Below are 16,403 nucleotides of genomic sequence, written 5' to 3' on the forward strand. Positions count from 1 at the left end.
CTAGAGAAGATAAGTAATCTTACTAAGCTCTACCAGCTGCTCTCTGTTTAGACACACCGAGCTGACCAAAGCACTCGTGATACTGTTTCATGAAAGCATTATCTCGATGTCTGTGCTAACACTATTACATATATTTCATATCAAATTATTGTAGAGATGTGATAATAAAAAAAGTGTTTAAGTTTAAAAATCAGAACCTGAATTAAAGTAGATGTTTAAATAACAACACGTGTTTTTGGGGTGGTATCAAAGCAAAGGATTACTGCACACCATACATTTACTTTGAGAAGTGTAAAGCCCTGAAGACTACGTAAAAGACTGTCCAATCACTTCACTGTCACATATTTATTTTATTTTAAAAGATCAATGATATACATATTCCCACTACACTTTTTTTTACAGTATCGCAACTACCAAATGCACAAGCTGCTCTTGACGTACAGCGTCTCTTCATCCAGAGGATGATACAATGGTTTCCTTAGTTTCATTATATTAGGATGTGTTTAAATGTCATCTTGTCAAATCTAGTTTTTCTCAAGAAAGTATGTGTCTGTTTTTGGTGACAATCTCAAAATAACAACTCATATCTTGAGAGTACTGATTGATGTGAAAATAATTTTGCTGATTAGCAACACCTGTTAGGACTGGCAGAGAAGTCCAATATAACATATCAAGTCAGAGTACCTGTTGATAGCAGAGCTGAGCTCATCCAGGCGCCGTGCGTCAGTGCTGGAGGTGTTGTCGAGTTTGGACAGGCTGTCCATCCTCTTCAGAATCACCTCCAGCATGTCACTGATCTTCCTCAGCACACCACGTGACTCCATGCCTCCCAGCACTGGGTGTAGAGACAGATATAGAAAGAGAGATGGCAGATGAATGAAAAGCTGGACGTTGTAGTACATTACACACTTGCACAACAGCATGCACATTAAGCCAAAGCCTGCAGCTCTTCTGCCTCACCACACTGTATTTGAATTTGGCTATGCTACCGCTTTGGACAAATGTCTCTATGCACTTGACTGCATGTAAAACAAGAGCCAATTCTTGTCAGTTGTGTGCCAAACAAGGAAAAAGTATTTGACTAGATTTGTGGGAACCTTGTACACCAACTTCCTCTGAATTGATTTCAGGTATTTGGCTAGCTTCTGTTTAACTAATGGGCAGTTCCTCTGGGAAGTTGTAGCATGTTTAATATCTATTAAAAAGGTACCTTATCTTCAGTGAAATTTCAATGTTCTAAAATATTAGTCTATAACCTCAATAATAAAGTGGGGCTGCAATAGCAATACAGTTTACAATTCCTCCCGTGGATCCAACAATACCCAAACAACTTTGACTTTTTGATTATGTTAATCCAAAAAAGATCCTGAACATCAGTAGCAAGTTAAGTATATTTCAGAAAAGGTTGAGCCACAGACGTCTGATCTGTTGCCTCTGCGGTTCAGGAAGCTTATGCCACTACGATGATGAAAAAAAATCAGACACCATTTATTGATTCATTCATGTATTGATTAGGGGCAGCCAACTTGCAATAATCTCCTATTCGTGTAATTCAAAATTCAGTGATTGTGCAAGACCTCCAAGATTTGTTATTTTTAACACTGATTATTGAATTCATTGTTATTAAAGCAAAACCATTTTTATTGTAAAACTTTTCATTCACTACCATTTTTCTCGGGGTTGATGCGAGGGCGTCGGATGTCATATCTGCAACTGCATTACCAGCAAGTGATAGACAGACCCTTAAAAAAAGCGTCAGAGAAGGACAAACCCTACCATAAAACAACTTAAACTTAGCAGTTCATTTTTACCTGAGCCTGTGAATAATTTCTCATCCTGAAGTCTAAAAGCCGGCAGTTTAATCATGTCTTTAACCTGTATATCTAAAGCATGATCTCTCATTTCCTCTACCTATAGGAGTCCACTGCACTCACTGATATATTGTGATCTCATGTCATAAACTGGCTTTTGTTCAGACCAGACACTCTGGAGTCTAATGTCTGAATATGGGTTTATCTTTATATCCTTTGATACCCTTTGATATGAGAATAACTTCCACAAAGACTATGAGTTATGAAAAGCCAGGACCTTATTACACCAAGGCTATATATTTCTGTCTTGTCTCTCTTTCTGCCTGTCTGATGGCCAATTTATTCTTTCGGCCAGCACAGCAGAGAGTGCTCTCTGTGGACGTAAAGAAGCATCTGTGTACCTTGTTGTGTGTGGAAAGATAAATTCATGACTGGCCATCAGAGTCGAAAAGTAAGACTTTGCACACTCACACAAACAGACCCATCTCCAGAGACTGTGAGGGGAAGTAGAAAATATTCTGACTGGTGTAAAAGACCTAATTAAAATAATTAAGCAGGCAGGATCAGAGTGTCTGTGAATTCAGTCTTAATGGCCTGTGAACGAAGCTGGTTACTGAGAGGTGGGGACAGAGATGAAAAGCTTTTATCATGTAATGTCTTTGCAGAGTTAATCTCTTCTATATAAGTGTAACTCATAATTTTAAGTGCTCGTAGAAAAAAGCAACAAGAGAAACTTATGATACGACAATCGCAGTTGAGAATAAGGAGAGAAAAGAAGCGGTGACTGAATTTTCAACAAGAGAAGTGTGCAGTTTATTATTTTTAATCCCCGTTCAGCCCATACACCATTTATACAAAATAACAAAGCAGATGGAGCGAGAGCTTTTAAGAACCTACGCAGCTGAGGTTAATAAATAAACATGTTTATTGGTTTATCTCATTACTTGGGATCAAGAATTCTGATGACAATAATTTCCTTCATCCAGAAAAAAAAACATAGATAAAAACATCAAAGAAATGTATCTTAAAAAAGGGCCTTTACCTCGATAAAAACTCAATTTGCAGCTACAAATGGGATATAAAATATACCGTCACCTTGATAAAAATTTTGAACACTTTTCATACCATTTGCGTTAATGGTAGTACACACAAAACAAATATAACATAGGTTTAATAGTTTTTTCATAAATATACATGTGGAAATGTTACATATTAAATATTTAAGTTCAACCCTTACAATCACACATGAAAAAGCAAAGTACAGAGGGAATCTGTCTACTTAAATTTGATGCTGTTGTTGAATCTTCACTATCTAAACGTGATGCTGTAAATGGTCTACAAAGACACAGATAGGGACATAAGTGACACGAAGGTCAAAGTGTATTCTTGTAGCTACCCATCAGAGGATTTGATAGGGCCTTTGTTGACATTGCAAACACCTGGATTAGGCTGTCTGACCACTCTGTCAAGCCCCGTGTCTGCTGCTTGACAGGCAATTACAGCCAATGGGCTCTGGTGCCTAACAGCTCTGGTGCAAGGTCATTGTCTGCCTCGATATCTTTCAACAGCCGAATCCCAAGTTCAGTGACTTATCTCCTCAGTGACAGATGTATTCATCTCAGACTGACAGTGTCATGTCCTTTGGCTGTGATGAATCGCCGTGTCAGAGTTTGCTGGTGGGTCGCTCTGATGACATCTTTGTGATTGGCTGAAAATGGATAACTTCCCCATTGAGGGTCAAGTAAACCCGATGTTGAGAAATGTATGATTTATTATTGGGTTGAACAAATATGGGCTAATATTCAGTGATTCTTCTATAAATCCTAGTTTTGGCAAAGCCTCTAAAGAAGCATTTAGATTAGAAAAATTACACACAATTTTAGATGTGGTTTCTTTTGCTAAAATCATGTTAAAATTGATAATTGCATTGAATATTGGTAATTCTCTTTGTGCTTGTTTGTTAATAAATATCAGATATGTACAAAAAACAAGAGAGTCATATACTCATACTGATGGAGATTAGCCACACACAGTTATGATGCTCAGCAGTGCAGCAAAGGAGACAAATGGAGAATCAAGGGAGTCAAAAGTTAATGAATACATCTTTCGTATGCCCCAATGGTCTAATGTATCAAATGTAATTTCGAGTCAGGGGGCTAATTGTTCTCTGTGACTCCGTTTCTTGATGAGTCTCACTCACAGAAGCTGCATTGTTCCCATGGATTGCTGCAGTAAATGAGGTCTGGCTTTATAAAGCGGATTGTTGTTGCAATTTAATTGTGTACCATGATGAATGACATGCTGTAAAACGTTTTATTGTGTCTGACATTGGTGAGCAAATTAAAAAGGACATGTGCCAATATTGCCAATAGCTGGCTTAAATTATACCATTAGCAAGAAAATGATTGCGGTTATCTGCGCTCATCAGATGAAACATCATTTGGATCTCACTGGTGTAATATATCTGTAAGTGAAGGACACCGTGACCACAGCTACTCTATGTAATCGACACGAGCGGAAAGGGGATAAACATGAGCAGCATTACTGCAGGTGGTTTGACCTGCCCAAGCTTTCAGGGCATGACATTGGTATGACTGACACAAAAGCACCTGGAAAAAAACCGATAAGAGAAATAAGCAAATCAATATTTTAAATAACATAAGTAACGAGATATGGTTGAATGAAGTACATGGACAAGAGACAAGAGTACACACTAACACACCAACCCCATCTGAGAGTATCTGGATATTATTTGTACACTCAATCTCATCAGTCTTTCTCTGATAATAAATTATATGAAAATGTAAAACATTGGCACAACACTGTGGGAGAATTTGACCATTACTTTGGCGATATATTAGCAAGTGACAGCTGAGTACAATAATAGCATCTGAATGCCTCAAATGGCAGATTCAGTGCTCATCATTGCATTTTAATGTAGTGCAAAGCTTATAAATATATGGAAACAACACAATCAACTCAACACATAGGAGCCATATGTAAAATAGTTTAAATGAAAAGTGCCCAAGTGCTAGGAAAAGGTTTCTGGTCTGCAGCAGTAATTAATAATTCAATGTTTTGAAGGAAAGTTGAGAATAAGGGTCTCAAAAGGAGTGGAGTATCAGAAAACTTACTAAAGTCTACAAAGATGTAAGATTCAGCCAGATAAGAGTTCACTGGTGATCAACAGGTTTTAAAGTTTGCCTCAAGGCCCAAAGTAGTTTTCCCTATGAGAGAAACTTTCTGTTCATCTTCACTAAAGCAAATACAGCCTGAATGAATACACATTTTAAATTGCATTTGGAAAATCATACTTGCAAATTGGGAGCAAGAGTGCTATGTCACTTTCACTGTGACACAGTAGAGTTAGGTAATGTAAAAGTCCCGGCTCAGAGCATATTTAAATTGTTATTTATATCAGCTGTTAATAGTGATGGTCACCCAAGGATTAAAATACAACATTGAACAAGTTTGAGAAAAATACTGTAGCTAAAGACATCTGGGACAACAGACTGATAGCACAGTAGGAGTCAACTGTTTCTGGGGAATTTTACCCATTAGAAATCAGTTTTATTGGAATTGACTTGATCAACGCATGCATTTTTTTGGAAAAGCTGACTGATGCGTCCCTTCCCTGCAGTCGTGCTGTAATGACACTTTGATCTCAACTAAATTATTAAAAGGAAGATTTAAAATGGGAGAAATATGTACTTTAATAATAATTGTGCTGCAAGGTATTTACTATGCATGAAGGAATAATTATTCCAAGAGATCAAACAAAGTTTTATTTTGGGCCTTGAGTTATGAATTTAGTTGCTGCATTGTCTGAGGGACTACCTGTTTGTGAAAAGTACATGCAGACTTCAGATTCAGTGAGAGTGAAAGCAGTGAGCTAACAGGACCAAACAGGATGGTGGCAAACTATTTCATGCCGTGTTTGGCTTACCCCACGGGCATGGATTGGAATTAATCAGCACACACACACACACACACACACACACACACACACACACACACACACACACACACACACACACACACACACACACACACACACACACACACACACACACACACACACACACACACACACACACACACACACACACACACACACACACACACACACACACACACACACACACACACACACACACACACACACACACACACACACACACACACACACACACACACACACACACACACACACACACACACACACACAATGCCCTTCTTTAGCCACCATATTTGACTGAATATTTACTGTCACGGCACATCATATTTCTCCTGAGGACTAAAATGTGTGAAGCGTGAACAGAATCCTTGTTGGTGTCTCTAATAAGACAACTGAAAACTGAGAAATGGGAGCTATTGGTGTACAGTCTGTGTGTGTGTGTGTGTGTGTGTCCAAACAGAAAGTTGGCTCATTGCACACTCATGACCATGGAAACAATTAACATCAGTGATTGAAAATTGCATAGCCGGAAACAGCTTCACTAATAAACCATGCAAATTACTAAAAGTTTAATACAATTTAATTTAATACGTCATTGCATGTGTTTGTCTTTATATGCTGTGTTTGCAGGTGCTAAGAAAATGAGTTAATGTATTAGCAATAGCTTATCCTGCTGCTGAAAAACATTGTAATGGAAATGACAGCAAGGGTCACTCTACAAAAAAAGGTTTGACTTCCATCCAATTCCATCACACCAGAGTAGAAAGGAGCTTTCACCAAGGCTGGGAACAGTATTTCATCTTTCACACAGTAGGGTCACACACTGAAGCAGACAGTGCCCGTAGTAATGGTTGTAGGGTAGATATAAGTAAATGTATGACTAAGATATGTAATGTGTGTGGAGAAAGGGGAATACAATGGATCCCTACATTACCGTTGAATGCAGGGCAAAAAATAGCTTCAAAGCAGTGGGTAGGTCCTTCCATAGAAAGTTAGATTGTGCCAAGAGGTGCCAGTGTGTGTGTGTGTGTGTGTGTGTGTGTGTGTGTGTGTGTGTGTGTGTGTGTGTGTAAAAAGGACAGAGGTCAAAGAGAGGGCACTCTACAGCCAGTTGAGTTAGTTTTTGCTTTGCTTTTTTGAAAGATTGATGGAAATGAACTGACACACACATATTAAAGGTGTTAGAGAGGTTTTTATATTTGAATGTTTCTAAATAAATGTGCTGAACAATATAACATTGACAATCTAACTCTACAAATTGAATATGGCGTTATCCGATATAGCACATTTTGTAATAATAAAGCAAGAAAGACTCACCGTGAAAGAAGTAATAAATTAGTATTCACCTGGAGTTGAGTTATTGCACCCAACAAATGATTCCCTGTCTCCCCATATCAAGCATTTGAGCTCTGTCTTTGAAAGTGAAACTCTCTCGAAGCAAAGCGGTTTGTGAGACAGCTCAGCATCATAATCCTTCCTATGGTGCAGTCAGACGATCATTAGTGTGCATGTGTGAGTGTGAGAGTGTTAGTATGTTAGTCTGTTTAAGCAACACGCACATCTGTGTGCAAGAGGCATTGTTTGTGCCAGGACAGGATGTTTTTTTATGATTGGCTGCGGGGAGGGGGTGTTTGCATATTCACGAGTACAAAACCATTTGTGGTTTGATGAATTCCGGCAGAGGGGCCTGCTGGATAAGAGTTGACAGAGCTAAATTAACCAGAGCGTACACACATAAACAGAAACAATACTCGGAGCTGCTCAAACAGGAAAATCCAACCAAAAATAATGTTCGACTTAAGAGTCAAAGAAAAACTAAAAATTCTCTCTCTTGGTAGAAAATCTTCCTAATGAAGATCGACACGGCGATTAAAAAGGGATTTACAAATTATCATCAGGGTGCTCATTTTGTTGCGCCCTAAGGCGTTGGGGGAAATGGTGGCACGGGAGCAGAGTAAAGTGGTTTGAGGATTATGTTCATTTTACATTTAAAGACAACCTATGACAACTGTTTTCAAGTTCTATAAAAATACTGCCATTACTTAAATACATTTGGAAAGCTTAGGCTAGTTGTCTTTGTTATTTATCAGGAACGTATCAGTATCAACATTTAAATAACAACATAAAAATGGTACTTTGTGGAATCTTTCAACAAATCACCCAAAATGCTTGACACAACTTTGTGTGTCTGATAACTGTCCATTGGTACCAATTTATAAGTTATTTTATAGAATTGTTTTTTATCCAAAGTACATTTTTGGGTATTTGTGAATGGATTCTGACTTATTACAAGATTCAATCCCTCATCCCCTAGATTATGAAACATAATTAGATGTTTCATCATTGCTTAATAACTGTGTGGGCTCATAAATCATATTCACTCTGAGCTCTAGGACTAGTTTGAGATGACATCATCACAGCTTTCTGGGTTATGCACACACAGTAACCTCCAGCTGATACACACACATACACACATTTACATGATGATTACCTCAGCAAACTCCTCCATCTCCACTCTATCTTTACCCTTAACTCCTCCCTAAACCTCTTCCTTCTACTCCTTAGTCATATTCCTGAAGCCCCATTCTTACTCCTTCACCTAATTCTTCATCACCCCCCCTTCCTCGTCCCTCCCGTTCTCCCATCTGCAGTAAAGAAAACAACAAAATCGCACCCTTCTCTCATCGCTCAGCAGGCAGACTTACAGGCAGACTGGTGCTTAATGCCCCACTGCCGCTCCAATCTCCAGTACATCTCCTCTCCTCATTTCCACACCCACATTCAATTAGTATAAATTACATACAGTTTAATTATTATGGCACAGGAGCTCTACTGTTCATTAGCTAAAGAACGGCAGCACCGAGTGCATATGAAAGAGTGGGATGTATTTTTTTAGCGGCACAATTGGAATGGAAGTAACGGTGTGAGTATGGTTCAGACAACTGGAAATGCAGCAGCTGAAGCATGAAGGAAGTGAAATATCGTGTTGGAAATAAAGTATAACACAATTACATGCCAATGATCTAAAAGACAATTTAATGACATGCAAGACCACACAGGATGGGGGTGATCAATAAGCTATTTTGTACCCTGAAGAATAGATCCAGCTGGTGAAAACTATTTTGCACCATTCCTCTTCCTGGTTGAGCTTTAAAAAAGTGAATGTTTATGTGGTTTTGAAATTTTCTCACCATTCATCCAGCGATGTCAAGGCAAATTGGATTTCACAAAGGGAGATGGGATAGATAAGAAGACATTGAACGAAACAAAGAAAAAATACAGCTATAATGCCTATTAAAGCTGACAGCTTCTGACACTTCTTTGAGTGCTTCTGTTTGGAAGTGATTGAGAATTGGTTGAAGAAAGGCTTGAGTATAACTGTAATCGAGCTCTTTGTGTCTCAACAGTTCAGCTTCAAATCAGCCCTCTTCCTTCCTAAATTGTGTTCGCGGATAGCCTTTGTGCGCCGCTGCTTTATATGATTTGCACTTTTGTTTTTGCAGATGTCACATTGAAGGGGACGCGATTTAGCTTTTTCTTTAAATGTGTCCACTCTGCCAATCTGCAATATCCTCACGTATTCGTCCTCTGGGATTCTAGTCTCTGTCTGGAATTTTCTATGTTTTGAAATGTCGTCATGATTCCCCATAGTTTACCTTATGATGATGAGAGGAGATCAAAAACTGTCCTCACTGAGCTGGCAGACACACATAGCACTCGAGACAGACTAATAAAAAATAATATTTGAATAAAGACAAAATTGCACATACACTCATAGGCTGTTGACAAGTGCAGTGTGGGTGTGTTTGTTTCTTGATGAAATGGGGTGATAGCGTTTGCTGTCTCAAACCCACAGTTGCAAATGGAATACAAAGCAATGGATTTTTTCATCAGATAGCATTATTCTTCTTGGAATGAAGAATTATGAACTGAATGGTGAGATGTACGACCTCCGATTGCTTTCACACACACACACATACACACACACACACACACACACACACACACACACACACACACACACACACACACACACACACACACACACACACACACACACACACACACACACACACACACACACACACACACACACACACACACACACACACACACACACACACACACACACACACACACACACACACATCATACACGAGAACATAAAACAAACTCCTCCTCATGCAACATCTCCAGGAACTTGACAGGCACAAGCCGTGGCCCCCATTACCATTTGCAGCACCTACTCAAGCGGCTTTCTCTCAGAAAACGTTTCTCTGTTGACTTTCACTACTTCAGCACAGCTCTGCTGCTCAGAGCGGACAGACACACAGCCGCGGGGCGCCTTCCACCACAGCCACGTCAATGTAGGTTAGTGTGACAGAGCATTGTGTTCCACACCGAGACTGGCAGAGATCGAGAGGTTGAGTTTACAGTGTGCGGCTGTATATGTGCCAGTGTTTTCGATGGGGGTGTACAAGAATTTAGATGGGTAGTATGTGTGACGTGACCTTTTTCGCTGTTCTGTGTGACTGAGTGTGCTTATTCGGCTACAATGTGTTCACAAATGTGTGTGTTTGGCCGTGTCAGCGTGAGTCCATGAGTGTGTGTGTGGGCCTTATTATGGGTTAGTATGAGAAAAGGAATCGCGTCCACATCGACAAACCCCAGTGAAGGGTGAGGTCACCTAACTTGGTCAATATGGACTTTATATGGGATGAAATATAGGGATAGAAAAAAAGTCCATGTGTATATTTTAGTCAGTTTAATTACTTTAAACAAAATACTTTGGCTGATGTAAGGAATTCATATTTTGAGGTTTTCAAGCACACATTTTAGGAATATTCATGTTTTTTTATTTTACTTAACCCTACATTTATATATATGCATACGTCTGTGTGATAATCAGGCTAATACATTAAAGATAAAACAAATCCAAAAGAACATATAAGTGACATGACGTCTTCCGAACCAAAACAGTTGCCTTAATAAAGAAATGACCTGGACAAACAAGTCATTTTTTAAAATCTTTGTTGAGATGATTGTTGCATGATGCAATCCAGAAAAGCTGCATACATACAGCTGTGTGTTGGATTGTGCAAAAACAAAGCAATAAATGTCGCCTTTATATGACAAATCCATTAGCCAGAATTGACTGCTTCCTTCACATTGACAACAATATCATTGAAGCTCGTTTGTCTTGAGAAGTAAAACCCTGCATTATTACAAATTATGCTTCTTAATAAGATTAATTAAGTTAATTTCATTTGTTAAAATAAAATATGCTCATGTTTTGAACAAGCCGAGTAAAGCCCTCAGACTTTCCGTTATATTTCGGTACATCACTTGAAGGCAAGGTGATGTATCAGACAACATCACAATGAAAAATGGTTGGGTTTTAGCCCTAAGGGAAGACAAAACATTGTAGAGTAGGAGGAGGACAGCAGCAGTAAAACAGGTTAAAATCAAGTGGATATCAGCAGTCATGCATTGGTTTTCGAGAGATAACAAGATCCATGCCAGAGGCAAGTGTCACATTTGCTGTCATCCACCAGAATACATTCTGAATTGTAAAACTGGCATTAATGGGACCTTTCCTAGTGCTGTGAGTTTTTATAGTATGTGTTTTGGCAACTATTGTAATAAAGTCAGAACATGCCAGAGGCCAGTGTCTACTAAAAGAAATATTCTTAATTTGAAATATTCAATTCATAAAAAAAAAAAAAACAGACCTTTGAAAAGGAAAATGCATTTTCTGTTGAGAAAAAGAAAAAAAGGAACGCTGCTGGTTGTCTGTCTGGGCGCTTGAAGGCAATAGATAAGAATAAATGCAACAAAAAAAACATCTGACAGAAGTTCAGCGCAAAACTGAGGTCAAACAATCCATAAAAATAGATGTTTGAACCTCATGTATTGGAAATGTTGGTGATTATGTGGAATAAAAAATCCTCATCACTTAATGCTTTTCCATTACATGTTGTACTACATGAGGTACTGATAATACTTGGAAATACCATTCAATCTTGCTGTCTTATCTTTTTCTCTCTGTCTCTTTGATGTGTAAACAGATACTTTTCCCTTAGTATCCCTGAGCACTCCACACTTTTCCTTCTGGCTTGTTTAACTACCTACTCTCCTAAATCAGATCCAATAGTTTCTTTGTTTCTCTCTCTGGACCTTTAAGTATTTGTCTCAATAATTCAGCCCTTAGCAGATATATTAGCATGTGTCAAGACTTTGCTCAGTGCCCAGAGCATTGGCAGAGGTAGCTCTCTTCTTTTTTTTGCTCAATGGCACACTTCAGCACCCTGGCACCTTCACTACTCCAGTTATTTACTCTGACTCAGAGGTAATGAAGCAGAGGACCGGTGAAACCATCTGAGAGAGTGGAAAGACATACCACTCTTTGAGCCAAAATGGACATCTGGCCCTGTGATACTGGGAGGATGAGTTGTAAACTAGGTGTATACAAATGTTTACAGTCAAAAAGAACAGCTGGTCTTCGGGCAGTTTAAGTGTACAGTTCAAAAGGTGTTTATGTGGAGGATTTAAGCCAAAGGCAACAAACTGCAGCATGTGTTTCACAGAGCCAAAACCTTTTACAACGTCTCACAACTTCCACAATAGTTTTTTCTTCTATTTTGGAACTAGACTGCACATATTGAATTTTTTCATGTCAAGTTGAATTCACTCACACTAAGAAAATAAGGAATGTGCTGGGGTTAGCATGCATCATGTAAGTGTGCAAGTAGCTTTGACAAAGCTCTTAAAAAGAATAAACAGCTTTTTCGAAAAAGCTAACAATGCTTTTTGAGAGTGGAAACTTTCAAACTTACAGTGGCTGGTAAAATTTTAAAGACCCCCTCAATGAATATGAGTAATGTAGCAAGCAAAGAGAATTGTGTTTCCCAACCAACAGTAAATGGCAGCTAGCTTACCTCAAAGCTGCTGTAAATTATGAAACACAGTTATTTTTATTTTGTGTATGACTGATTTTCCACCTTTTTGTGACAAATCCTAGCAAGGTTTCTGTTTAAGCCACTAAAGAGTGGTTTTTGTTGATATGTGTGCTAAAGATTATTGACGAGACTAAATCAGTTAGGTACAGTTTGGTGCTTTAAATAAAGAGTCAAATATGTGGAAGCAATAATAAAAAATAAAATTGAAAAAAAAACAGCACAAACCACTGAGCCCCAAGGACCCAAAACCACCAAATATTTAGTAATCTTACACATGCACCAAAGAGTATTATTTGGGCATTTATTGTCTAATGTAATCATGTAGTGATGCAATCATTAATTCGGATGGAAGATTTGGCCCTGTAGCCCAGCCCTATTCCAGTTTACATGTTTCCCTTCAATTTAAGTGGATTAATATAGAATTAGAAATGTTTCTGACACCTGCTATGAAACAGGGTCATTGAATTGAGGCTCTGGATGAATATATAAGAATTACTTTTTTTTTAATGAAACCAACATTGGCTGCCCTGCCTGCTCTGTCTCTGTCCAACACAATCAGTCAGATATATACACACACACAAATCTACAAGTACATAAACTAAAGCTCAGACTCTGATCAGTCTCCCTCCCAGCTTAATCTGACAGCCGAGTCAGTTTAAATAAGCTTCTGTTTGCAGCCGAGGCTTGGTGTTCTCCGCCTAATTGCATTATCTTTCAGCTACCTGTGACACAACTGTGTTTTATTCTGCTGATGCTGACGCAGAGATGAGACGTTAGTTATTTCAGATTCGGAACAAAGTGTGCACTGTGTCAACAACATTGCTGGCAACTTAAGGTTGATGGTGTCCCATCATTTCAGTTGGCTCTGTAGAAATGTGTGCATGCCACGCTCACGTTCACAAAAAGAAACAACTGGAAATCTTAACCATGTATGAGAATAACACACTAACTAAACCCCGCAGGAGGGCGTATCTATTATTTACTTGTTCCCCTGTGCTGAGGATGATGTTCTTATGAAATATTTATAATATCAACTACACAATTCCAAGCAGGTGTGTGTTGTCTGCATGTGTGTGATTGTAAAAGCTGATTAATATATAATTGTCATAACAGTTCTTTGTGTGTGGCATAATTAACACGTTTTTGTGTGCTTGTATGTTTACTCAAATGTGCCCCAGAAAGTTAGTTTCTCTTAAACTCCTTTTTTGTTAATGTGCTGTTACGAGCAAAGACTGACCCACTTTTTGTTCCATTTAATCTCATTCCTCTACAGCAGCCTGCCACCATTAACAATCCCAATACAATCTATTTGAAGAAGAGCAATCATACAAAAAGTGAAAAGTTAAGTTGGGGGGATATTACTCTCGTCTCACAAAGTCCTTGCTGCTCCTTAACAGTGCAGTTTTATTGAGTAATCATTTTTAATCTTGTTTTTGATGCCCTCCAGGGGTTTTCCTCCTCACCTAGCTGCAGTGATGTAGATGTGTACCTCCGTGTGGTAGTACACCGTGATATTACTGTTAGGTGGGATCCCAGGTGCAACAGAAATGAAACTTATACTTTAATATTTTGAGGCGGATACTGATATAGTGCTCACTGCACAGTTTCACTTATCAGCAGTAAGAATGATATGATCTGTCTGTAATAAGCAAATATCATTACTTTCTTTAAGTGGTGTGGCTTTGGTCCCCGCATTGTGATGCTAAATATAAAATTAACACTGTGCACTTGAGAAATTGCTGTAGAAGAAGAAGACATACTTTATTAATCCCCAATGAGGGAATTATTTGAAGTACTTAACTGTAGCCTAAGTGTGACAAAACAGTTGTATTACTGCCATTAAAAAGAGACTACTTATTCCTTCCGCAGCACACCTTTGTCCAACAAATGATGATAGGATGTCACTTTGACACGCACAACACAGCTAAATCTAAACAGATTTTGTCTGGTCGTTGACAGCAGTGACACTGATTGGTCTAGTAATGATAGAAGAGTATTGATTTGTTTGGCTGCAGACAGCAGACATTTCACTTAAGAAGGTAGAGGCACTGGTCCACTTTCTGTTTGCATTTTTCTTCACAAGCGACACAAGAAGTAAGAGCTAAGTAAGGGAAAGGCATGAGACAAACTAGATGGGAAAATATGGGTCCGTGATAATCAGGCGGAGAAGTTTATGTTATAGAAAACATGCTGAAACATGGCAGCAACAGACATCTCACTGCTCCTACAGTACAAGATATTGGGAGCAGAGAAATGTAACGTGCATGCATGTAACATGGCATATGGCAGCAGAGGCAGAACAACATATACATTTATAATGTAGTGAGAGAAAGGACTTGTGCATACTAACAGGAACAACGGACACAATGGATGGGGAGCTGGGGTTAGGGATAAACAGATCTATAATTTACACACGCAAAACAGTCTCACAGCATCACGGGACACTAAAAGCTCTACAACGGGGTGACTTTAAAATGTAGATGTAAATTACATTTAATTGCTGTGAACGATTTTTCTAGATGTGAATACAGCATGGATTTTATTTGCAGAAAGCTGTGCTGAATGGTTTGAGGCAATCTTTTTCATCGACTTGCTAAACTGTCTCAGCTCAGCTGCTTCAAGGGCTTGTGGGTATAGTTGTAGCTGCGTGTGTGTTAATGTCTGCATGAGAGAGAGAGGGTGGGGCTTGGTGCATTTACAAAAGCAATGGCAGATGTTCGGGAATGACCAGACCACTGATTTGTATGTGTAAATAATCTACAGCATGAACTAAAGGGTTTATAGGTATTTTCCTCAACCACAGGACACATTTCATTTTTCCCAGACTGATGCCTGATGGGAACCACAGAGACTGACGACGCCTTGAGCGGGGCCATTAAGAAAATGAGAGCGATCAATCGAAACGGATTAATCCAACTTGATCTCCCAGAGGCAGACAAAGATATTTAAATCTGGACCAACACACCCACATGTAGGCAGGGAAATGACACCATGTTGACACACATGCCCTCCCACAAACATTATGATCCATGGAATAAAAATCTCTGCATGATGAAGTCATTTAGAGACCGAAAAATAATAATTAAAAGCTGTAATTGTTTTATATTTGTATACTTATGCTCAAGATGAACAGCAATAAACTCACTATTATTTGTAAATCCCAGGAAAGCCACTGTGCTCCACCATGTCGATTGTAAGATGAGTGTTTCTGACAAGGAAAAACGGTTGCGCTTGTTAAAGCCATTTCTATTCAAACGGGATGCATTTCTCAGCAGACAAATCTACTGAATGTTACATGACAGAAACAAAGAATGAGAGATTTCGGAAAACCTTTTAGAAATTGCCTTCGTTCTGTTGTGCTTCAGCATGTCTTTTATTTACTGAGAAACGGATAGTCCCTATCATCCGAGCTGACAGGTAATGCCATTTTAACTTTCCCAGAGAGAGGAAGAGCCCAAGGCTTGGCGGTGCAGCTCACACTCCACCAGATCAGCTCAGTAAGCTGCGAAAAAGATGCCTGAGTAAAAGAAACCTGTCAACAGTAAGGCGGCAAGTCTAGGTAAAGCATTGAAGAGCTTTTTAACATTCAATAAGGGAATTAAACATAGTGTTTGATAAATTAAGGTATTTGTTGTCTCACAACACCCAGGAGCAAGAAGGTAACATATTACATGT

General features: G+C 38.8%; 1 protein-coding gene across 1 annotated transcript in view; it reads right to left on the bottom strand.

The window, feature by feature from the left end:
• LOC134864818 (alpha-1,6-mannosylglycoprotein 6-beta-N-acetylglucosaminyltransferase B-like) overlaps nt 1-16,403 on the bottom strand; it is a 90,332-nt gene that overhangs the window by 57,647 nt on the left and 16,282 nt on the right. The window contains exon 3 of the mRNA XM_063884091.1: nt 685-835. Coding sequence (XP_063740161.1) covers nt 685-835 — 151 coding nt within the window. The remainder of the gene's footprint in view (nt 1-684; nt 836-16,403) is intronic.

Source organism: Eleginops maclovinus, chromosome 5 (genome assembly GCF_036324505.1).
Source record: "Eleginops maclovinus isolate JMC-PN-2008 ecotype Puerto Natales chromosome 5, JC_Emac_rtc_rv5, whole genome shotgun sequence".
Taxonomy (NCBI): domain Eukaryota; kingdom Metazoa; phylum Chordata; class Actinopteri; order Perciformes; family Eleginopidae; genus Eleginops; species Eleginops maclovinus.